General features: G+C 52.7%; 1 protein-coding gene across 1 annotated transcript; it reads right to left on the bottom strand.

The window, feature by feature from the left end:
• Positions 1-4,605: 4,605 nt before the first annotated feature.
• On the bottom strand, positions 4,606-20,096 carry SFRP1 (secreted frizzled related protein 1). Its single transcript, XM_071454808.1, has 3 exons — positions 19,426-20,096; positions 14,380-14,457; positions 4,606-8,444 (listed from the first exon to the last, which is right to left on the bottom strand). Exons 1-3 carry the CDS (start codon positions 19,958-19,960, stop codon positions 8,122-8,124), a joined length of 936 nt encoding a protein of 311 aa, XP_071310909.1. The 5' UTR covers positions 19,961-20,096; the 3' UTR covers positions 4,606-8,121.
• Positions 20,097-25,023: the final 4,927 nt, after the last annotated feature.

The following is a 25,023-nucleotide window of genomic DNA, read 5'->3' as shown; positions in this document are numbered from 1 at the left end:
GGGCACATGGAGGGATTGGGGCAGGGAGCAGGGGGAGCCTCTTCCAGCCCACTGGGCAGCCCTTGCTGTGACCACAAACCTGTCCCAGAGTTTCCCCAGGCACAGAAGCTGCACTCCCTGGCACAGCCAGGCAGGGAGGGAGCACCTCCACTGCTGGCACTGGTTATTCTGGGGTGGGAGAAGGTGAGAGCAGAGGGGTTTGGGCTCAAGGCTGTTCCTGCAGCCACTGGGAATGTGCTGGATTGTGCTGCTTCTGCAGCCACAGGGGCTCCCCAGCAGCTCAGTGTGTGCCAGTGCAGCTCCTCTGCAGCCACCTGCCCCATCCAGGAGATCCCAATGCTTGGGGCACCATTTTCCTGTTTCAGACCATGCTGCAAAGGAAACAGCAAATAATTTCCACAAGGATTTGCCCCTGTGGGCATGGTGCAGAGGGGAGGGCAGCCAAGGACCAGCAGCAGAGCCCACTCCCTCCCCAGCCTGGCCCTTTTGCATGGGAAACCCAGGACTCACTCTTCATTCTTCCCTTGATATCAATCTCATGTTTTATCCTGTGATTTTCTAAAACAAAAGGTGAAAATTTTAAATGAAACGTATTCCTTTCTTTGACACCAGGAATTATGAATTGATAAAGATTTCCTATTACCTTATAAAATCTACCAGGCCAATCCTTCAGCAAGGCCATGCCCATAATTGCAAGCAGATGTTTTTCTCTGCTGACACATTAAATGGAAGCAGAAAGACCCGCTGCTATCTCCCATCAACAATTTGCACTTAAGCAGAGAACAGATTTTCACAGAGCAGGGCTGCTGGAGGAGGAGGAGGAGGAGGAGGAGGAGGAGGGGGATTAGGTTCCTGCAGCCCAGGCGTCTCAGCATTACAGCAAAACAAGGCAGCTCAGGAAAACAATGAACTCCAAACAGTCCCTAATTCCAAAGTAACCAAAAGCTTTTGTGCAGGAAAATGAATTTGTGAAACTAATACTGCCAGGAGCCCGTGGAGAGCACAGGGGCTGAGAAATGCAAGGGGGAGATGATCCAGCTGACAAGCACCCACTGTGGTGCTGTTCACAGGGGTCCCAGGATGAGGGAAGAGATGAGAATCTTGACTCCCATGTTTCAGAAGGCTGATTTGTTATTTTATGATATATATTATATTAAAAGAAAATTATTTATGATATATATTATATTAAATTATTTATGATATATTAATTATTAATTAAATTATTTATGATATATATTATATTAAAAGAAAATTTCTTAAAACTATGCTAAAAGAATAGAAGAAAGGATTCTATCAGAAGGCTTGAAAGGAAAGAAAAGGAATGATAATAAAATCTTGTGACTCTCAGAGTCTGAGCCAGCTGGGCTGTGATTGGCTGTTAATTAGAAACAACCACATGAGACTAATCCCAGATGCACCTGTTGCATTCCACAGCAGCAGATAATCATTGCTTTGCTTTTCCTCTGAGGCTTCTCAGCAGAAAAACCCTGGCAAAAGGGATTTTTCAGAAAATATCCTGGTGGCACACCCACCTCAGCTCCCTCAGGCCCTGCAGGGCTGCCCTGGCTCTGCAGATCTGTGTTAGCACAGGGGCTGCAATTATCAACACAAGTGGAAGTGACAGGCTGTTTAGCAAACATTAAACCCAGGAAGCTTAAAAGGTCTTCCAGGAGTATTAAATAAACATTTAGGATGAATGAAAGGCTGTGAAATGGTGAAGAAATTGCAAACACTCTGGAGCAGGCAGTTGGGGCTGCAGAGGTTCAGCTGTGCAGGACAGTGTTTAATCATTTATGAAGTGTCACACACAGCCATGGCCTCAACTCTTGGCAAGTGTTAATCCAGGAGCGGGACTTTGATAAAACTTTAGCCTGATACTAACATTTTCTTAAAGATTTAACATCCAAATCTGAACATCCTAGCCAGCACCATCAGTTTGGCCAGGCCAATGCCACCACCACTGTTCACAAGCCCTGCAAGAAGGCACATGGTTAAATGGCCTCAGAGCTTCCCCAAATAGCTCAGTCTTCTCCAAATCTGTATTTCCCTTTGCTGTACAGTGACTGGGGAGGTTCTCTGGGCTGGGTGTGCTCACCCCCACTTGAGGATGGCCAATCTAAAGATGTCACATCTGTCTCAAGGGGCTGCAGTTTCTTATTTTCAGGGTTTCGTGTACATCATACAGGAGAGGCTGCACTCATGCTCATGGGTAAATGCCCTGATCTCATTTCTTTCCAAGTAACAGCAGAGATACTCCCACTCCACCATCCTCCTGGGGCCACAATTTAATCATATACAAACACCTCCCTGTAAATTAGCCTGTGTGCCACACCAGTAACTCCAGAGTTTGGAGAAAGCCGGGTTGAGGCAGTGAAGTGCCAATAGCACAACGAGCCCCAGCCTGAGCTAAAGAAAAAGTTTTGGTGGCAGCCCCATGGAGCTGTCCCTGCAGCCCAGAACAAGAGCAGAGAGCTGCAAGCCAAAGGATTCTGTACTGAGAGCATCAGCTGTGGATCCCTCCAGCCTCCTCCTCTCCGTGGAACAGCCTGGCAAATCCCCCCTGCTTGTCTCTGAAGGAAAAACGTTCCAGACAGCAGTGAATTCCCCACCCTAGCACACTTCTTCAGCAAAGAGGGGCTGTTTGCTGGCTGCTGGTGGCCGTGGGGATGCTGGCAGGCTGTGAGAGGAGCCTGCTGTGCTGCAGCGTGCCCGTGCCCTCACGCTGGCAAGTGGAGACAGATTCATCACTCTGACGTGCCTGCAGGAGACACAGCCAGGGCTCCCTGGTGCTGCCAGCCTCGGTGCCAATGCCTGAGCACAGCTCCAGCCATGCAGGCAGCATTCCCGTGGCAGGCTGCTGCCCCAGAGGAGATTCCAGCCTCTGATGGGAAGCTCTGGAAACAAAGCCCTCAGTTGTTTCAAGGCTGTGAGGCCACCCTGGCAGGTTGACCCACACTCCCTCCCTCCAGGCTCTCCAGGATGGGGCTTTGCTTTGGGAATTTGTGTGCTGCAGAGCTCCTGGACCCCGCACGTGGGCCTGTCTGCACTGAGAAGCTCCCAAAAGCAGAGGAGCCCCCAGCTTACCCCACTCCCCTTGCAAGGAATAAATCCAAGCATGGCTTGGATACCTACAGACTGCCCAAAGGGAGAAGCTTTTCCAACAGGCTGCACACTCAGAGGCTCAGATGGGATCACTGGGGAAGAAACAGTGATAAAAAAATGTCTGTTCCATTGGAAAACAGGGATTTTAAAAGCACTTGCTTGTAGCCATGATATTTGCTGAAAAATCCTTTCCTTAGGATTTTTTCCTCCTGAGAAGCTGAGAGGCCTCAGGAACAAAATGTAACCAATGGTTATCTGCTGCTGTGGAATGCAACAGGTGCATCTGGGATTGGGCTCATGTGGATGTTTCTAATTAATGGCCAATCACAGTCCGACTGTCTCGGACAGAGAGTCTGAGCCACAAACCTTTGTTATCATTCTTCCTTTTCTATTCTTAGCCAGTCTTCTGATGAAATCCTTTCTTCTATTCTTTTAGTATAGTTTTAATATAACATATATCATAAAATAATAAATCAGCCTTCTGAAACATGGAGTCAGATCCTCGTCTCTTCCCTCATCCTCAGACCCTGTGAACACGGTCACCCTTGCTAAAGGCACTGGAAGATGCTTTTCCTCATGTCTGAGGGAGCTCTTTCTCCTTGGCAGTGCCACTGCAGCACACAGAGCCTGGCTGGGATGGAAAGCAGAGCCCCTGAGCCAGGGAACAGCAGTTTCCCAACCCAGCTCTGGCCCTGGGGTGCAGGGTGGCTTTAATTAGGGCTGTATGTGTGTCCTTTTTCGGGGGCATCCAGCATGATGCAGTGAGGAAGCAGGGGCAGCCTCTGGAACGCTGGAGCATTTTCTCTGCAAGGTTTCCAGTGCTGGGGAGGGGAAAGGAGAATTTCACTGTGCCTTTAGAGAACGTTCCAGCTGAGACCTTGCATGTTCAGCCAGCAACCTCTCACTGCTGGGCCCATCTGCAGCCCCAGGGAGCTCAGGGGTCCATCCCTGCTTCCCCTGGCCCTGCACAGAGCAGGGAGCTCAGTCAGGGCAGCTCCACCTGCCCACAGAGGGAAGGAGTTTTGTTATTTCCGTTCTTGCTCCGTTATTTTTCAGTTCTTTGTGCTACACTCACAGCACAAATACACCTGGGCTGCCTGTTTATGGCAGAGCTGATTGAAGCAGATGTTTAGCTGATGACCCCAGAGCTGCTGGCTCAGTGATGAGGCAGCTCCAGGCTGGCACAGCTGCATCACCCCCTCATCCTGCACAGCATCCACAGAGCTCCACACCAGCCTGCTGTGGAACCATCCTCTCTTCTCCAGAAATAAAACACCCCCCAAGCTGCTCAGGTGTTCTTCCCAGCAGCAGTCAAAGCAGAACACAGCCTGCCAGCAATATAAATAATAATAATCTATTGAGGGATGGAAGATGAATTTTTGTACAGCATGAAAGAAAACTGCATTTAGTTTGTAATTGAACTCCAAACTGGAGGCCAGACAGGTGGAACTCAACAGAAGGAATGCTGGAGCAAAGAAGATAAACATTATTGGGAGGATAAAGTGAGTCACAAAAGGATGATATTTTATTTTAGGGTTTCAGGTTCATACTTCAGACAAGCCCAGGCTGTAGCAAGCCTGAGTGTCCCAGAGGTGGCACATCAGTGTCCCACAGACACCCACAGCAGGGCAAAACTGAGGGTGTCTCCCAGCACAAAGTATGACTGAGCACTTTTACACATGCTTGTAACTTAAACCAGACTCATTAGAACAATCTGACATTTTAAAATGCAAAGTGTATCCATGAACTGCACAAACACCCATCTCTCTGTCTGGGAACACTGTGCCAGACACATGGTGCCTGATTTAAGGAGATTTTGTGCTTTCTCATTTCAGTAAACATCTGTTTGCTCCACATGACTCCACACAAGCACAGTCCAGGATCTTGGGCACTTTCTCCATGGTTTATACTTAGCCCACTTCAGGTTTTAATAAACTTTTCTTGCTGGGGAGCAATATAGGAAATCTAAAGACAGCAAAGGCACCCACATGCAGCATTTTGACTTCAAGTCTCGCTTTTTACATGACCAAAAATTACTTCAGGAGTTGCCAGTTACAAGAAGGCAGTAAAGGAACAGATTCTGCAGATTTCCAGCAAACACTGCCTGGCTTCCTGCACCTCTCCAAAGTGACCTGATGCTCTCACTTTGTTGAATGACCACAGATGAAGCAGCAGTGGAAATGCAGGTACACACAAAGCAGAGCCAGATTCAGCCCTGACTGCCCCAAGGCAGCTCTCAGACTGCTTCTGAGCTGGGAAAAGGAGATCCCAAGCCCTGGCCTTACCTGGTCTTGTGGTGGCAACACCTCTGCAGCTGATGTCTCAGGTGCCTCCAAGGGCATTGCAGGAAGAATTGCTGCTTACCCCAAGCTCTTAAACCTTCCCTGCACTAAAAACCCAGCTGGGGCTGCAGCACATTCTGAGTTGGGTAAAAAATCACTTTGATTAAAAAGCACCTGAGAGCTGCAGCCAGGGAAGCAGGAGCTTCCCAGGAAGGGCACCTGCTCTCCCTGCTCCAGCTGCTGCATGGCATCACAGAACCATGGGATCAATGAGGCTGGAAAAGACCTCCAAGATCATCGAGTCCAAGCCTTGGCTGAACAGCACCATGTCAGCAAAACCAACGTGCCACATCCAGTCATTTCTTGAATCATGCCAGGGATGGAGACTCCAGCACTTCCCTGCACAGCCTCCAGGCCAGGCTCCCCCAGCACGCCCACAGCCAGCCCCAAAAGGGTTAGGAAACAGCATCTATAAAAAGGGAGCTTGGGGGAATTCTATTTAATGGATGAATTTGGCAATTTCAGCAGCAGTGTTCTCTCTGCCACAGGCAGCCCTGTGCTGTGCTCAGGAGGGTGAGGCAGAGGGGACAGAGGGTCCCTGCCCCATCCCAGTGGGGCTTTTAGGGGCACTGTGGGCACTCACAGAGAACCACACCTTCAGCTCATCATGTCCTGACTCCATTCCCCACATGGCTGGATTTGTCAGCCCTCTCCATCATTTCACCTCATCAATCTGTGATGTTAAAGCCCATGGTTTATTTATTTCTTTACTTCACTAAATAAAGCACATTATCTACAATGATTAATTTTGCAATAAAGAAACAACACTACTACAAATGGTGGTCTAAGACAACCTAAGGGACTCTACAAAGTTCACATCCTAAATCCATCTCTCTGTTAGCTGTGAAACATCATTCCTCAGAGTACTTGGCTTGTTAATGGAATTCTTCTACAACCAAGTCCATGGCTCTGTCCCCATGTGGGAAATACACCACTCCCAAGCTAAGGAATAATTAATTTACCAGTTTTGAGGGGGTTTGGTTCAAACCTCAAAAATGAGGATTTGTTATTTCACTTAACTGTGATACAACAGGATTATCTCAGACATCAGATATTCATTCTCTTAGAGTATTGGTGATGGATGAGAATACTAAATGGAAGGAGGAAGGATAATGAATACAGAGTGGTATGGGTCTGAAAAAGAGAACTAGTCCAATTAACAGAATAATGAATTTCAGCTTGGTCGATAAATGTAATCATTTGGGTAAGATATTCTTTGTCTTTCATAAACTATTTGAAATCATACAAACATGACATTTCAATTAGGGCAAAAAAGACATAATGATAGAGAGCCAAGTTGTCATAGATCAAACAGACAAAACCCCAGACTGATGGGTCCCACAGCAAAGAGGGGAAGACAGAGATGATCCATTCCCTGCAGTGCTCCACAGGGAAAAGTCCTTGGCCTTCTGCTCTCTGGTACTTTGCCAGCAGCCTAAAGGAGCTATAAAAACATCCCTGCTAAAGTGAGGGAGTGTCACAAGCTGGAGGGGCTGGCCATGAGCTCCCCCCAGCCAAAGCCCCAGGCAGGCCAGCAACGGAACCTTTGCTTGGGCTTAAAATGGAGTGACAGGTCTGGGCTCCAGCAGCTCAGCCAGCTGGGCAGGGAACTGCCCCAGCCAGGAAGGGATCTCAGCCCAGGAAGGGATCTCAGCCCAGCTAGGGAATCTCAGCCCAGGAGGGGATCTCAGCCCAGAAAGGGATCTCAATCTCAGCCCAGCAAGGGATCTCAGCCCAGCAAGGGATCTCAGCCCAGCAAGGGAATCTCAGCCCAGGAAGGGATCTCAATCTCAGCCCAGGAAGGGAATCTCAGCCCAGCTAGGGGATCTCAGCCCAGGAAGGGATCTCAATCTCAGCCCAGCAAGGGATCTATCTCAGCTGGACACTGCTGAGACGGGGGCCTGCTCAAGGCCAAAGGCACAGGTGGAGGCAGAGAACCCCCTCTGCTCCCCATGCCAGTGCACCAACACACTGCACACAGTGAGGAGGCTCAGAGGCTGCCTGGGTGCAGCACAAGGGCTCAGCTGGCATAGCAGATGCCAAGGCAGGCACCCAGGGAGACATCACAAGAGATGCTGGTAAGGGAGGGCTCCAGCCCAACAAGGCACCACAAGGAACCAGGGTCAAGGCTTAAACTAAGCAGGTTAAGACTATAATGGGATATTTTTACAGTGAGGGCAATTAGCTATTAGGAATTCTTATCAGAGGTTGTAATGGGTTCTCCACTACTCATTTATTAACTTTGATCATGAAGATAGGATCTCTGTCTAATCAGCCAGCTCTGGTTCCTACAGGAATTCAGGGCAGTCCTGCAGCCATGAAGACAGGAGTCATGTGGTCCACGAGGGTCCTTTCTGCAAGCATGCAAGCTCTGAGCATCACCTCCCAGCCCTCTGCTTGCCCTCTTTACCTGACAGCTGCTATTTCAATATCTGTACAATAACAGGTCTTTAGACAATGCAGACATAAATCTTGTGTGACCTCAGCCACTGCTTGGAGCACGTGCCCAGGCCATCAGGCCAAGGCTTGGGAGGGCTGAGGGAGCTGTGAGGAGCAGGATGGAGGAGCAGGAGGGCTGGGCTCCAGCATCCCTGCTGCAGAGCAGCGAGATGGAGCCGCTGTGCCCTCCTGAGCAGGTCCAGGGAGCGGCTCTCCCTCCCTCCCACCAGCCAGGGCATCACTTGAACACGGACGGGAACGTGGGGCAGTCGGGCGATTTCATCTTCTTCATGAACTTCTTGAACTCTTTGTTCTTCTTGTCCCACTTGTAGATGGCTGTCAACAGGTACTGGGTCTTCACCTGGCGGCCCATGATGAGGAAGTAGTGGCTGAGGTTGTCCAGCTGGTGGCAGGGACAGTCTGCCCCGTTCTTTAGGAACAGCACCAGCTTCTTCAGGTTCTTCTTCCGGATGGGCCCCAGCTTCAGTGCCTTCCTCTTCCGTGGAATGATCATCTTGTCCCCATTCTCCTTCTTCACTTCCTTTATGGTCATCTTAAGAGCTGCAAAACAAGATGGGAGAGGGGAAAACCGAAACTCCTAAGCAGCCTTCACTGCTGCTGCCCCCTCTGCTCCGTGAGGCTGAGGCAACAACATCCCTGTCCCTGTCCCTCTGCAGACACACAGTGCCCTGCTGCTCCACTCCTGCATTCCCCTTCTCCCTGCTCTGCTCCTGAATTCTCCTCCATGACATCACCTGGCCATGACTTGGCCCAGTGTGACACCCACAGCCTTGCACCTGGTGGGGAGTGTCACAGACACCTTTGATGAAAAATCCTTTCCTTAGGATCTTTTCTCCTGAGAAGCTGCAGCTTTTCCATGTTTTGCTGCTTTGGGATGTGATTTGGAGAACTTTTTACCCAGCATGTGAAATTGTTTTTACTTGATGACCAATGTCAGCCACCTGTGTCGAGGCTGTGAGCACTCACAAGATTTCATTTTCATTCCATTCTTGCCCTTCCTTGCTAGACTTCTGATGAAATCCTTTCTTCTGCTCTTTAGTATAGTTTTAATATATCATTTTCTTTTAATATAATATATATCATAAAATAATAAATCAGCCTTCTGAAACATGGAATCAAGATTCTCATCTCTTCCCTTGTCAGGATTGCCTGCAAATTCCACAGGGGAGCTGCCCCATGCCCAGGAGAGCACCAAGGTAAAACACTGAAATCTTTGTTCCCCTTCCTGAAGCAAAGCACCCAGCACTTCCCATTTGAGAGGGGACTTGTTCAGCTGCCAAGCACAAATGTTAACTGAGTAAATTAGGTGACTTCCCTGCTCTAGAGGCATGGAGAGACTCTTGAAAGGATCATTTAAAAGGTCAATTTGGCTTCTCAAGCATTTGTTTGCAGTCACACCGGCCCTCAGGTGCCTGTGAAACAAATTTTCAAGCACTGAACGTCCCTGGATCAGAGCTGTGGAGATCCCAGCATGCAGTCATGTGCCTGCACCTTCCCTGGGAGAAGGGAAGTTGGTCTGACACAGCTGCCATGGAAAATACTCTCTCCTCTTTGGGTTCAGCATTTTCCTGAGTTAATCACAATACCCCCCACCCCCCAAAAAAAAAGAAAAAAAAGGTTTTTTGCCATGACCATGAAGAGGAATTTTGCATACATGGGAAAAATGATGAAAATGTGTTGTACATTAAAACATCATTTCAGTGCCATTTGGCTCTGCCTCGTTTTTGGGGAAAAGCACATATGGACCAAAATTGCTAACATATTTTCATCATTTGGGAGTTTACTTCAGAGCTGCAGATAACCAGTGCTCAGAGAGGTGATTGGTTGGCTGCTGTCCCTTCTCATTAGAGTCTCAGGGCAGTTGCAGGCAGTCCACAAGAAGCTCTGGCTCTGGCAGGGAGATGGCTCCTCACAGCATCATTCCTTGAAGCCCTGCTCTGCTGGAACACTCAGCAGTGAACACGTGTTGCTTCCTGGACAGGAGCACTGCTCACTGCTCCAGACACAGCTGGCAGCAGGACAGCACAATGACAACCCTGAGCAGGCAGCAGAGGCTCAGTGTCACCACCCTGACAACAGCAGCAATGGTGCTTGTCTGCCCCTGTGCCAGAAAGATCCCTTAGGTTTGCCAAGATCCTTGTCATGTTACACTGCTATTGTATAAGAAAGTAATCTAGGACTGGAAACCCAAGTGAAATCTTCATTCCATCTGTTTTCCAAATTCAGGAGCTAAAGGAACTCCAGTCTTAAGGAGCTAAAGATGCTGAACCAGATCAGTTTGCAAGAGATCTGGAAAATGAAGCAAGGAGTTTTCAAGCAGCTCTAAGCTCCATGACATCAACTGGGCAGCAGTAGCAGCAACACCCCTCAATGTCAGCCTCACTTCCTTTATTCATGCTGACTGGAGCCCTTGCACTGAGCACAGAGGTGCCCAGGGCAGGAGGGATAAAACAGGGAGGGGTGTAAAACACCAGGGCAGGAGAGGTGTAAAACACCATTACAACAATAATAAATAAAACAATTACAGCACAATAAGAGATTTTTGCAAAATGGCTTTTTTGCTTTGCTGAGATGACTGCAAAATTTGATCTTTTTTGCTAGAGGAAGAAAAGGATCTGCCAGCTAGAGGAGGTGCTGATCTAGTCCAAGTATCACACAGCATGGAAGACAAAGAAGGTCTGGTGATCCTGGGCTGTGGGAGCTCACAGCTGCTCCCTTCCCTGCACACAGCAGTTTGTGAGCCAGCAATGCAGGTTCATGGGAGCTGCCCAGGGGAACCATAAATCCAGATGTAAACCAAAACCTCATCCAAACCTTGCTCGTGCAGAGCAGCACACAGAGCCAAGATGGGATAAGGCCAAGGGGGATGAAGGAGGAGGCTGCCCAGGGGTACAAATAGTTTGTGGCAGGCTCTGTTCTTCCCAGCAGCAATGTCCTTGTAAGCAGCAAGAGCCTGCAGTGCTGCCCAGGTAAGCACATGGAGCACCAAGCTTGCCCTGCCTTTGGTGCTGCAGGCTGAGCAGTCACACACGCACAGTGATCTCTGCTCAGCCCTCATTCCTCTCTCTGCCTCCCCAAATTTCCCTCGCTCACTTAATTGGGCCACATTCCCTGAGTTCCAGCTCACATTCCAGGTGAGATTCCCGGGTGTGGGAGCTGGGTTCCACAGTGGCAGCCCAGACACACAGCTCTGGCAAACACCAGAGAAGGGGTGCCTGAGGGTGCCCTCATTCCAGGGCTCATCCCACTCCAAGAGCTCAGCCCCATGCAGTGGGGGGCAGCCTCACACTTCTGGGCTTTCCTAGAACATTTAGTGGGGGGCCCTGGTGCTGCTGCAGCTCTCCTGGTGTCCCCCCTGCCCTTTTTGCCAGGCAAAAGGCTGGAGCAGGATGCTTTGAGTCCTGGCTCCAGGCCCCAGCTGAGCTGCCAAAGCTTCCTCACTGGGAGCCCTGGCCTTCCCACTGCCCCCATGCCACACCAAATGTGTCTCAGCAGCAAGAGGGAGAAGGGCCAGGATCACTCTGAGATCCCAGGACAGGCTTGCTCAGCCAGATTTCATCTTCAGCTGTGGCTGCCAGGCAGGAGCTGACCCTAGGAGAGTTTTCCACTGCAGATGTGCCACCTTTCCAGGCCAGCAGCTGCACTGTGACCACAGGCTGCTGCAGCATCAGCTGTGGCACTGGTGGCAGCACCAGGAGCCCAAGAGGGCTGCAGGATCAACATCCCACCCACAAGCCCTTCTTAGCATTTAGTTTCATGGGACACCCACAGTTCCAGCACAACCTTCTCCAAGGACAGCACTGTAGCAGGGTAGTCACCAGCTGAGAGCAGAACCCCTGAGCCCTGTTCTCAAACCACCACCATGCACCATTCCTGCTCCTCACCCCTCTTTTTCAGCACATAACCAGGCATAACCAGGATGCTGTCTCTGCTGGGGCCCCACTCCAGCACCTCATGTGCAGGAAAGGGAATGTGAGAGAAGGGAAAGCTCCACTGTTCCTTCAGCCTCGTTTTTCCTTCCTTTAGAAATCACTGAGAAGGAAGAAACCTGCCAGAAGACACATTAGGGCTGTAACAGGAGAAGGCTGCAGGCAAGGACCTGCCAGTCAGAGAGCAAAAATAAACAGCATGTATTGATTGTTCTGCAGTCCCCAGTGCCACAGAGCCCGTTCAGCAGGATCCCCTCAGACCCCAGAGAAAGGGCAGAAACAATAAATAAAATCACTAAGAGAAACAGAGCGTGGAATGAACTCCTGGAGTAAGAAACAAGCGCTGGCTGCAGCCCAGGGCAGCTGGGGGAGGTGGCTGTGGGGGCTCTGGAGCCCCATCTCCTGCTTCCTCTTGCTTCCAGTGCTGCCTCAGCACACCAGCACCACTGAGATCTACCCTGCAGTCACCCCATGAGCCTGAGCCAGCCCCTGTGCTGCTCTGTGCTCGGGCACCCCTCACTGACATCCACCCCAAAGCTGTTTTGTTCTCAGAGGAGCAGCCCAGCTGCCTCAGAGCAGCATCCCAGAGTCCACATTGATCCTTGCTCAAAGGTGAGCCCAGAATTGTGCTGCACCACGAGGCTGGCAGTCTCCTGGCACCCCTCTGACCCCCAGCACCTATCCATGATCCTTTCCTGCCTTGTCTTTGCAGTTTGTGTTCACAGCTCACTGCAGCTCTGTTCCTGCACTGCTGGGAAGAACAGAGCCTGACACAAACTATTTGCACCCCTGGTCAGCCTCCTCCTTCATCCCCCTCGGTGTTATCCCCTCTTGGCTCTGTGCTCTAGGCTACAGAGGCTCTTCCTAACTGGCACAGCCACACATCTCTGGTGGGTAGAGTGCTCCTCACCTCTTTTCTGTAGCAAGCTGCTGAGATGTAAGAGAAAATCTGCAGTAACAGCAGGAATCAGTGCAAGACCTACCAACAGCTGCCCCATGCAGCACATGTTAGTTTAAACATTTATTGTACATGTCTGGCTGTGATGAGGATCTGTAACCTGTCAGCTGCCAGTGTTTACCTTGGTGGACGTGCATGAGAAACCTCAGTGTGAAGGTTTGGGAGTTTCTAATAGTGCCAGATAAACAGCTTTCCTCAGAAATCACCCCTTGACAGTAACCCCCAAGACTAAACAAAGAGCCAAGGGCCATACGCTGTGCTTTGGGAAAACTTCCTGAAGATGATGCCTCCTCCACCAGCCTCTCCCTCCTCTGAGACATCCTCCTCACCCCTGCATTGCCTTCCTTCCCTCACAGGGCACAGGTGGGACCATCCTACCCCGTGTTCCTGCTCCCCAGCTGGCCACATCTGCCAGGAAATAATTCCATCCTTTGGACAGTGTCCCCACTGCCTTTCCCAGTAACAACACTGTGGGCAAGTCACTGACCCAAGCTGCTCTGCTGAGGCAGGGAATTCCTCTGGTTTGGCCTCTGCTCCCTGCTGTCCAACTGTCCCAGAGCACAGGAGGATATTTAGCAGCAGAAGCTGAGGACAAGCATGCAGTTAAGTTTGTATTTCCCTTCCCAGCAGGAAGGACACCCCCCTGGCTCCCCTCTGGTGAGGGGACAGGTTCTGCAGTGACCCCAGCACCACATCCCTGCTGCCACTGGCCACTGCCCCTCTCTCCTCCTCTGGGACAAAGGTGCCCCAGGCCCTGGACTGGGGCAATGCCTCTGCACCTCTGCAGGCCCAGGCAGGGAGCCCCTGGTCCCAGAGGCTGTTTCTCCCTCCCTGTAGGTGCAGCAAGGCCAGGGGCAGCTCTGATTCAGCTCCCATGGCCTGCCCAGAACTGAGCTCTGAGCACTCAGCACCTCCCACTCCCCAGCCAGGCCAAGCACTGAATGTCTGCTTCCATTCCCCAGCCAAGCCAGAAGTATGCACATTCCTGGGGAACTATTACATGGGTGTTCCTGTTGGTGCTTTTCCCTGTTAGAAAAAGTCTGTGCTGAACTTAAGACTTCTGGCATACCAAATCTGCAGGACAGTTGAGAATTCATTTCCAGCAGAGAGGGTAGCACACCAGCATGCAGAGCAGGTTTGGGTTTGCATAAGCACGCTCTGGTACAGGGCACATTCAAGTGCTAATCCCCCAGGAATGCACACCTTGTTCAATATGCCTTTAATAATCTTCCAGGAAGGTTACATACACCAGCAAGGATGTCAAAAGCAGTTAATTCTGGGTTTGATCTGAGAAAGCTAATATATTTCCTCGTGATAATCTTTTTTTCTAAATGAAGTTCAGTTTACCACTGATTGTCTCACTCACTCACTCACTCATTTAGGACAAAGCCTCGGAGCAGTTTTGCATTTTTTAACAACGTCCACCTCTGCATACCCACAGTGACATCTAGAGGCACACGTGCCTTGGGGACACACTGCAGGACACACAGCACCAGGGTGGGCAGGGAAATGTGGCAGCTGCAGCCCAGCCACACAGGAGTCATGCTGTCCATGACCAGCTGGGAGTGCCCAGGGTGCTCCTTCTTACCAAACTCGCTGGCACACAGGTGCTCCACGATGGCCTCTGACTTCATCTCATTGTCACAAGGGGGACACACAGTCGTTCCTGGCAAGAGAAAAGAAGTGAAGACAATTGAGAGGTGGCAGGAAGCCAGCAGAAGCAGCACCACAGAGCCAGACTGGCCATGCTGTCACACTGTCACCCTCGAGGGGGATCCATGCCCACGGGCTCCCAGCTCCCAGAAGTGTGGGCCAACACCCTGCTGGGTGTAAGGAGCCATGCACTGGCTTACAGGGCAGCCCTGGCCACAGGCAGCCTGTGCCAGCCCCACTCCAATGCTGTCAGTGGCCCCAAGGGCAGGCACAGGCAGCTGCTAAGAGCAGAAGGACAGCACTGGCAAAGAAAGGAGTTCTCAGGGCCAGGCACTCAGCTGAGGGGAGAGCTTGCCAAGGGGCATGGCCCATGGCCTCTGACATTCCCTCCCCACTGCATGCCAAGGCAGGCACACAGTGCCCCAACCCCAGCACAGCAGCAGGATGCTGCCCAGAGATGCCTCAAGTGTGCCAAGGTGGTGCCAGGCAAGGGGTTCAGGACTGGCACAGCCCAGTCCAGCGCTCCCCTCACTACTGGGGACCATGGCACAGACTGCCCAGGCAGACCCTCACTACCCTCCCTCCTGCCTGTCCCAGAGCAGCACTGGCTGGGGGTGGACCAGCACAGCTCTTGTGGATGCTGCCACCACCAAGAGCGATCATCCTCTCTTTTGTTTTGAGCCCAGGGCAGCCCCGTGGCTCCAGCAGAGCAGAGCCACCTCTGCTTGCCAGTTGCTGGCAGTGGTCAACAACTGCCCCTTGGGAAATGCCAGCCCAGGGGATTTCACTGGGATCTGTCCTGGGAGGAAATCTCACTTCACCCAAAGAATAAGAATCTGTTTCCAAGTCCTCATCTGCAGTTGGGGCAGACCACCCAGCAGCACAGACATAGATTTGAGCTACTGGCAGATTAATTTATTGAGCTGGGAGATGCTGCTTGTTCCTGGTCCAGCAGGACGGAGGGCTCTTCCCACACAAGGGAGTTATTCTCAGGGACAACACTGCAGCAAAACATCTGCCAGTAAACAGAGCACTCATGGCCTTCCAGCCCTCAGCCAGGCCAGCAAACCCACAGCATTGCTGGCCTGAAAAGCAGAGAGGTGTCTCAGAAAGAGGGGTGCAGAGCCAGGGAGGCACAGCCATGACCGTGTTGTCGTGTCTCCTCAGATGCCCCACGGGGATTCAGGCCAGACTTTTGTTTTCTGTGGCTTGTTCTTTCCTTGTCACCACCCCCAAATCTCTTCTGTGCCAAATGCTGATTCCTGGGGACGTGCACCATGGCTTTATTAATCACACATGCAGAGCAACTGCCTTCTGCTCACTCCTATGTGCAAGTCACGAGTCAGCCTTCACAGCACCAACATCCACACTCTCTGTACCTCTGAGAGCTGCCCATCCCCTGGGGAACCCCTTCTTCCAGAACCCTGACATGCAAGTGCCACTATCAGCATCTCAGAGTGACACAGGCAGGAGCCAGCCTTTGGAGATATGATGATACCCACAGTCAGAATATTCCTTTCCAGGCTGCACATTGAGTGTGCTCATGACAAGGGAGAGAGGGTGCTCACAGGAAGGTGACACAGGCCCAGCCCATCTGCTGCAGAGCCATGAGTTCATCACCGTGCTGGGGAACAAGCTGGGGACCCTGCCATGCCAAGCACTTCCATCTGCCTCAGCAGCCCAAGAGCACATGAGGCTGGCAAAGCCTACACCAGCCTCAGACAAACATGAAAGCCACCACTGCATCCACTCTCTGAGCTTTCCAGGCAACCAATTAAAATAGGAAAAAAAGCAAACAAAAATGGAAAATAAGACTCATTGTTCCCTGGTGCAAATACAGGCTTTGTTCTAGCTCTGCTCCAGCAGCCCCTGAACAGGCTGTAACACACCCAAGGTGGCAGAGACCCCTGCCCTGCTGCACCAGGAGCCAACAGCCATCCTGTGGGCTGGACCTGGGACCCCTGGACAGCCCCTTCCACAGGCAGCAGCTTCACTTATGCACAATTCCCCTGCCCTAATCAACAACCTTGATCAGGCTGCTCAGAGTCCTTGACCATGAATGTTTCCAAGGATGGGGCACCCACCCTGTTTCTAGGGTGTCTTTGCCAGCATTTTACAACCCTCATTGCAAAAAACTTCCTCCTTATATCCAATCTAAATCAACCCATCCTCCACTCCTGCCTCCTGCAGCCCTTTCACAGCACAACAGGACTACTGGCAATGGGAAGAAAAATTGTCCTCTGCTCTGGATCAGCACATCACACCAGAGTCAGGAACACAAATGCTGGGGCCCAGCCAGCTCCTGCCCAGCTCTGTGCTTCAGGAAAGCTGCTGTTCTGTGGAGCCACAGCCACCCCAGACCTGCAAGCCCTCCCATCCCTCCTGAGGCACTGGAGCAGACATCCCAGCCCACCCTCGGGGCCCACTGCAGCTCGGCTGGGGCCCATCTGCACACTCCAAGCACAATCTCAGCTGCCTCCAGCTCACTTGTTCCCTGCTGACCATTTTCCAATGCCTGGCTGCAGAGCCAGCTTACTCCAGGGGCAAGAGAAGGAATGTGTAATGCTGTATTAATCTGCAACTCCCCTGATGCATCCTGTGGGCCTGCAGGCTTTACTGCCTGTGCTTAAGGAGAAAGGAATTCAGCAGGTCAGCTCTTTGAGAGGCAGAAACAAATTCCAATTTCAAGGTGTTAATGGGGGAAAATACTGAAAGGGTTTGTTCTTATTAGTACCAAGAGAAAAGGGGGGACACTGCTTGGTTCTGACTCTCTTTGAATCAACAGGAAACACCCCTGTGCCCAAGAGCAAAGGGACTCCAGGAGTTGGTGCTGACAGAAAACACAGACAAACCATGGACAGGGTGCACATAGCAGAACCCAGGCAGACAAGTGCCCGGCAGCACAGGGACAAGGACTGAGCTGCAGGTCACCCAGGATGACATGACATCTGCAGGAGGTGGCAGGACTGAGCTGCAGGTCACCCAGGATGACATGACATCTGCAGGAGGTGGCAGGACTGAGCTGCAGGTCACCCAGGATGTCACTTGACATCTGCAGGAGGTGGCAGTACCAGAGCTGAAGCAATGGGTGCCTTATGGGCCACTAAGAGAGCCTCTGTGGCATGCAGGACATCCAGCAGTGCTGGCTCACATCACACCAGTGGCTGCAATTCACTTGGAGTTTGCTTTTTTTTTTCCACTCCAAACTGTTTGAGGCACCACAAGAAAGCAGCAGTGTCCCACCCCACTGCTGCCTTCAAGACAGGTCCAAAAGGTGAAGACAAAAGTCATTAAACTACTCAGTGGAAAACCTGGCAGATGCTGCTCCTTTAGGAGACTGCTCCCAAGCCTTGGCTCATTAATGTCTGTAAAATGAATGACCTGCACACAGCTCAGACTCTCTTTCAGACCCAGGAAGGGGCTGCTCACACCCAGCTGTCCCAGGAGCATGCTTGGCTGCAAGTCCCTGGGGAAATAAAAGCAACCTTTGTACCTGCAACACGGAACACGGCTGTGGTCGTGACCAAGGGTCCAGGTTCACATAAGAAATATTAATTTAGAGCATTCCTGGAAAACAAGGAGGTTTCCCAGCAGGAAGGGCAAGCCATGACAAGGAAGCCAGTATGGCTGTGCTGCCATCACTGTGGGGAGAGGCTGGTCCCTGGCAAGGAGCTCAGGCCCCCAGCTCCCCCCTGGCACTGGAACAAACCTCACATTGCACCTGCCTCTGGATGTCACTGAGATGGGACAGGGGCTCCTGCACACAGCTCCTCTGGGTGTCCCCTGTGCCTGCCAGGCCACAGTCCCCGTGGCACTGCTCTGCACTGCCCTCCACAGCTGCTGGACACCCCTGAGGGTGTCACCCCTCTGCTGCAGGGTGCACTCCTCTCCTGTCCTCTACCAGAGGGGCTCTCTGAAGTCGAGTCCTTCCAAGAGGGGCAGGATGACACTGCACAGCCCCCATCGGCTGGGTTACTTCTCCCAGTCGAGCTCCACACACAGCTTTTATCTGTACAGGTGACTGCAAAGGGCAGGCGAGCTCTGACACAACACAGAAGCCACGGAAAGCACTGAGCCCCCTCCCTGCTTGTGCTGAGCTCCTCCCGAGCACCGGCACTATGCCCCCGTGGGATCAGGAGTGACAATTCCCTTCAATTCCCTTAAGCACTGCACTCTCTTAGAGCCCTCTGCCATCTCCCTCGACAAACATTCCTCCTGCCAGCCTTTCACAGCGCTCCAATAGCAAACACCCAAGTGACACCGGGATATTTATTTATTTTCAAGTTTCCAGCAACAAGCCAGACTCACTGCAACTTGAACAAGCCAATCTGGCACCACAGAAACGTGCTGCACGCAACGGAAACAAACACGAACCACGTTCACTTTCCCCAGTCGTTTCTGGGCAGGTCCTTGCTCCCTCTCCAGCCCACAGCCAACCCGAGGGCAGGGCTGGATCTCCATGCATGCCCAGCCTCTTGCCCTAGGACTGCAGTGGACGTGGGGACAGCCAGGACTGCTGTCACTGTTGGCTCCAGTCAGCCAACACTTTCTGCTGTGGACACCACACATCCTCGTGCTGCCCAGAGCAGCCCTGCAGGAGCCTGGCTCGGGAGCAGAGCCAGGACCGTGCAGTAGCTGAGGATGGAGGGTCACACCTTGGTCCATCAGGGCTGGAGCCCAGCCCCAGTGCCTGTGCAGGCATCAGAACAGGCACAACCCCACCATGTTCCAAAGAGCCTCTCCCAAGGCTCTGGGATAGGGATGAGGAGCTGGCAGGGCATCCCACTTCCTTTGGGACAGGAGGGCACAGAGAGTGTTCAGGGGCTAGAGGAGGGCTGCTGGCAAGAAGAAGAGTTCAGGTGAGCCTCCTCCTGCCACAAGAACCCCTTCAGTCCCGTGGGGGCCCTCCTGGGCTAACACCTGCCCTGCCAGCTCAGAGAGGAGCGCCAGGAGCAAGGCTGCAGCACGAGCCATGCCTTACCTTTGGGCCTGGAGACCTCGGTGGCATTGGGAGCTGTCATAGCAATGCAGACGTCATCCTGGGGAAACTGGTCACACTTGAGCATCTCTGGCCAGAAGAAGCCAAAGAACTGCATGACAGGCTCACAGGAGTCACGCACGGCCTCGCAGAGCCAGCGGCAGGGGTAGACCGGCCGGTCCAGGCAGACGGGGGCAAAGAGGGAGCAGAGGAAGACCTGGGTACCCATATGGCAATTCTTGTTGAGCAGCGGCACCCAGCTGCTCGCCTGGTGCTTCACCTCGGCCATGGTCTCGTGGTCCAGCAGGTTGGGCAGCACCATCTTGTCGTAGCCCACGCTGTGGCACAGCCGCAGGTCGGCGGGGATGGCCACGCACTGGTGCGGTTTGGCGTAGAAGCGCCCGCCAGGGTAAGGGCCCAGGTCTGACTGGTAGCTGACATAGTCGTACTCGCTGGCCACGCCGCAGGCCAGCAGCCCGGCGGCCACCGACAGCACCGCACGCAGGGCGGCCCCACCGGGCCCCCTCACGCTGCCCATCGCCGCCACCCGCCGACGGTGGCCACCGACAGCACCGCACGCCGCTCCCCGCCGGGCGCCCAGCTGCCGGCGGCCGCCCCCGGGGACTCTCCTCGCGGCCCCTCCGCCGCCCCGAGCTCGCTGCCCGCCGAGCCCCGCCGAGCCCCTCACAGCCCCGCCGCCCTCCCGCCACCCCGGCCCCGGCCCCGCTCTGGCCGCGCTCCGGCCGCGCCGCGGGTTTGTGAGCCCGCGGCAGCCAATCAGCGCCGCGCCGCCCGCCGCGCGCTGGCCCGCCGCTGTCAATCATCGACCGCAGGAGCCAATCCCGCCCCGCCCCGCCCCGCCCTGCCCAGCGCGGCCCCGACGGCCCCACAGCCCGGCCCGACTCGGCTTGGCCCGGCCCGGCCCGACTCGGCTCGGCCCTGCTCGGCTCGGCCCGGCCCGGCCCGGCCCGGCTCTGCTCGGCTCCACGGTTCGGCTGGGCTCGGCTCAGCTCAGCTCGGTCCGGTCCGGCTCGGCTCGGCCCGGCCCGGCGTCACCTGCAGTGGCTGAGGGCCCGTCCCACCCGGCTCGGCCCGGCCCGGCCCGGCCCGGCCCGGCCCGGCGGAGTGCAGCCGGGGCAGCTCGGGGGTACGCAGACCCCCCCGTTCGCCCGTAGCTCCGCTCGGCCGCAGCCCCGGTGCGCGGCCCGAACCCCCCGGAGCCCTTCCCGATCTCTGAAGCCGGGGCGGCTCTGGGAGGTGCCGGCGCTCCTGAGCGGCTGTTCCGAGGTTGCAGATATTTCTGTGAACCTGTACTGGACCGTGCAGAACAAATCCCAACAAAAGTATGACATTCAAAGAAGAAAAAACCCAAAAAAACACCAACAACCAAACAAAACAAAAATCAGGAGAGAGCAAGGGGCCCTGTTGTGTAAAGGGTGCCCTGTTCCAGATGTGCTGGAGGAGCAGGAGCTGCATTCCCCATTCCTCCGCCCTTACCTTGCTGTGCTCCTCGGGGCTTGCAAGGACTCGCTGCCCTCCACAGCCGGGAGGAGGAGGAGGATGGAGGCTGTGGGGCTGCCCAGATGCCAGGAGGGTGTCCCGGGGTGCATTCCAGGCAGGAGAAGCTGTCTCATCCTTGTGCACCACATCTGGCCATCGAGCAGCTCTGCCCCTGCGTGCCTACAGGGCACTGAGCTCTCTCCTCTGGGATCCTCCAAAGCTGCCCTTCCTGCTGCTGCCTTCGGCTGGAACAACTTGTGCCACTTAAAACAGGAACTACACCTCATTGAGAGGTAAATGGAAGAGGCTCTGCAGCCTTGAAGGCTGAAAGAGCCACTTTCACCTGAGGGCCAGCAGAACAGAGCAGCCAGTTAGCAGCACTAATGAAGTGAAGAATTTAGCGGTAAACGAGGGACCCGGAGCAAAAGAGGCATTTGGATGGAGCAGGCTCTCTCCTGCTACTCGGGCTCAGGAAATGATGGCAAAGCACTGATCACTGCTTGTACCAAGAAACAGCTGCAAAATGGACTTCTCATTCCTTGAGAAATCCTGACAGAATCTGCTTTTACCAAAAGTAGTTTAGAAACTCTGAAACATCTCGTTTTGAGAATTTAGAAAACAGTGCTGCATCCCAGGAAACAAGTGTAATTCAGGCATCCTGATTTGCACCCAGGTGTTAGATCCATGGGCACAAGTCTCTGGTTGGGGAACCAAACTGTGCCAGTGCCTCTTCATTTTCCATGGCAAGATCATAGGAAAGTCTCAGGGCCTCTCTGTTTGCAGAGCAGCAATGGGTGTATTTGACTTTGGCAGTGCTATGATCCTTCTGTTCCAGGATGGATGCAATGGGAATATCACAGGCAGGCAAGGTGAGCTCTTGGGAAACTCTTGTTCAAAAGCTGGAGAGCTCTCCAAAGGCACCAGCAGTAACACTGCAACAACTAAAAATTAGAGTCAGGGTTCCACTTATTGCGGGTCAGCAATTAGCACATGGCACCAGGTAAATGTGATGTCAGGCTCACCCCAGGGACGTGTATCCTGGAGCATCCCACACTGATTAGTGGCTTTCACTGCACAGTAGCTGCTGAGCCTGCCACAGTTCACAGCTCCTGATCCAAGCAGGGAAGCTCACAGTTCAGCACGCCTTGGCTGCTAAATCTGACCACATGCATGGTCTGGACAGTTCCTGAACTTGGCTCAGGGAAGGTCTTTGCTGGCTGCCTCCTCTCTTCTGTGGCTGACATCCACATTCATGACATCAACGCCTGAATGGGAAACCAAGAGTAAATTTTAAACTGAAATACAATTGAGCAGCAAATACAATTGCTGGCAAACCATGTTTTATTTTAAAAATATAAGAAATCAGGGAGAAGGAGGAAAAAAAACTAAACCAAATGAAAACGCCAACTCTAGTCTAGGCCACTAAATTGCTTAATACATGATATTAGACCTCTGAGAAAGCAGCTGCCCAAGAAGGGCTGCTCTTCCAACAGACCTCTTCCAGACTGCACATGAACTTTTCTGAGTGAAGCCTGTGCAGCCATTTCCCTTCATAATTATGTAGCCCACTGCTTCTTAAATCTCTGCCTTGTCTCTAATGTCATAGCCATTTATTGCTGCCTTTCCCACAGGGGCTAACATTTTCTTCTTGAATAACGAGACGCTTTGCACCGCACACCATTCTGGCTGTCCCAAGACCTCTCCTGCCCTGTGAAAAGCCCAGCCCAATTAACCGTGCCTATTTCTGGCTCCATTGTTCATCCCAGCAGCCTGTGCAGGACCAGGCTCTCTGCCCTCATCTGCAGCTCAGCATCCCACTCTGCTCCGTGTCCACTGCCCTGTGTGCTCAGGGGTGACAGGGCAGGTGGCAGGGGACACGGCCCCGTGCTGCTGGCAGTGGTGTTGTCCCACCTGTCCCCTCCTCCCTGCCCACACTGGGCACACTCTGCCCTGGCCACCTGGTGCTGGAATGCGCCTTTCCCTGCATGCTGCCCTGGGGAAACAGGCAGGCACCGATGGGATAATAGAATATATTAGCCCTGAGTCCATTCAGGCCCTGGCTCTTTATGAACAAAGCCTGCTAACTGAGCTGATTTTTGCCAAATGACTGGCTTTCGTGCATGAGCAGCAAAGTGGAGCCCCCAAAGACTCCCATGCAAGGAGCGCTGTTGCCCAGGGCTCATTGTTTTACGCCTGCACTTGAGGGCATGGAGGAGTCACGGCCTTGCCTGCCCTGGCATTTCTTCTCCAGTTTCCCACCACCATTGCATTAGGCCCATCTCAGCCCCAACAGAGGCAGCAGGGATGGGGGAGATGAGACAAACTCAGGGACAGGGATCCCTGCAGTCGCTGTCTCAGGGCTCACATTGTCAGATGGGATGCACCAGCAGAGGCAGCCCACCTACCATGTCCCTACATGGAGAGCCCACCATGCCACCCCTGCAGCAGGACAGCTCCTGGACACCCCCAGGGAATATTTGCTTTAGGTTAGACCCCCCTCAGCCCACCAAGACCTGCCAGGGTCAGTCCCTGAGGAGGATGTTGGTTTTGCCATTTTGTTTTCCAGTTTTCTCAGCAGATTGCTCCAAGACTCCAATAACACTGATGCAGCCAGGAGCACTCCCTCACCCCATGATAAGGGCAACCCCCATGATAACCTCCTGCACAAGGAGGCTTTGCAGCTGTGGGGACCCAGTCCAGTGCCCCTGGGGCTGCAGGAGACACCTTCACCAAAAGCTCCCCAGCAGCAGAGCCAGGATCAAGGCATGCAACAATTCCAGCTGATGTCTCCTTTTTTGTGTTAAATTAGCACCAATAAATGCTATAACTACACAAGACCAACAACAGATTTACTAGCTGACATATAAAGGACTGCAAGAGCAAATGCCTTCAGCACTGGTGAAACTCTTGACCGTCTGCCCTGAGTCCCAGGAGGGAACTGATGGCAAATGTTTACAGGGGCTTATAAATATTTATCCTGTAATAACTTGCTGCATTACAGCACATTCTTCTCCACAAGGCTCAGCTTTGCCCTGGACCAGGTGCAGGCTGCTGAGAGGGTCTGTGGCACATATAAAGTTTGCCTGAATAACATACAGCAAGTGCTGGTGTTCAATAAAACAGCAGCGGCCAAGCTGCACGCGTGAAAGGCACCGCAAGTCATTCCTCACCCAACAAAAGAAAAATGTGGCTGGGGAGCACAGGTGTGCAGGCACGTTGGTGTGGGTGCAAACCCCTTCTGGCTTGCCAGAGTAACCTGGGGAAGTGCTGCAAGTCACTGGGGAGGTACAAATCACACTGCTGGGCTGGCCTGAGGGAAGTTTTGGCCCAAGAGTGGCCCTGTGCTGCCTGAGAACATGGGGACCCTCAGCTGCTTTTGTGAGGACCCCAAAGGAAGGGAACAGGAGCCCACCATGAGGAAACATCTCCTCGTGCTTCTTGATCTTCAGCAATCCTATCTGCTCGCTTCCCTCTAAAATTTTTTGAGCCATTTATTTATTTATCCATCTGTCCATGTATTTATTTATCCTTCTCATGCTAAATGATTTGCAAGAGCATAAGATACCCATGGTTTGGAAACCATGGGATAGTCTCCAAGATGGACCAGAGATGGAGTTCAGAACTACTTTCTAACAGGAGTAAATAAGCAGATTGGAAAGGCTCCATTGTGTACATTCTAGGTTGCTATTTTCTTAACCCTGTCTCATTAAGATGGATGGAGTTTCTGCTTATTAGTAATTTGGCAAGTTCCTCTTTGTGTACACTCTGCACTTCTCCCTAATGACGCTGTGCTTCAGTGATTAACAAAAGGGACTTCCAGCACAGTCAGTGAAAACACAGCCATGCACTTGGGGCACTGGGACAGAAACCCAACGTTCTGGAGATGCCCTCTGTGGAAGACTGCAGGGAACCCAGCAAAGGAGGAGTTGCTGGTCATAAAACCTTTCATGTCACTCAAATAATTTTTGACCTGAGGACATTGGTTCTTTTATTTACATGCATAACTGCAGAGCTGACAGAGCCTGCCATAAAGTGATTCAGAGCCCTTCCTCTGCTGTTCTTAAGACACATCTGATGGGGATGAAGCTGCCACTGCTACTG

The sequence above is a fragment of the Agelaius tricolor genome, unplaced genomic scaffold (assembly GCF_023055355.1).
Source record: "Agelaius tricolor isolate 1412-34295 unplaced genomic scaffold, bAgeTri1.0.p SCAF_41, whole genome shotgun sequence".
In the NCBI taxonomy this organism is placed as follows: domain Eukaryota; kingdom Metazoa; phylum Chordata; class Aves; order Passeriformes; family Icteridae; genus Agelaius; species Agelaius tricolor.
The sequence above is the reverse complement of the archived record's forward strand: the minus strand, read 5'-3'. Positions and strand labels throughout refer to the sequence as shown.

Coding starts and splice junctions, on each gene's coding strand:
- SFRP1 (XM_071454808.1), bottom strand. CDS start 19,960: ATGGGCAGCGTGAGGGGGCCCGGTGGGGCCGCCCTGCGTGCGGTGCTG. Junction 14,458..19,425: donor CGAGGTCTCCAGGCCCAAAG/GTAAGGCATGGC, acceptor TTCTCTTGCCAG/GAACGACTGTGTGTCCCCCT. Junction 8,445..14,379: donor CCTGTGTGCCAGCGAGTTTG/GTAAGAAGGAGC, acceptor CTTGTTTTGCAG/CTCTTAAGATGACCATAAAG.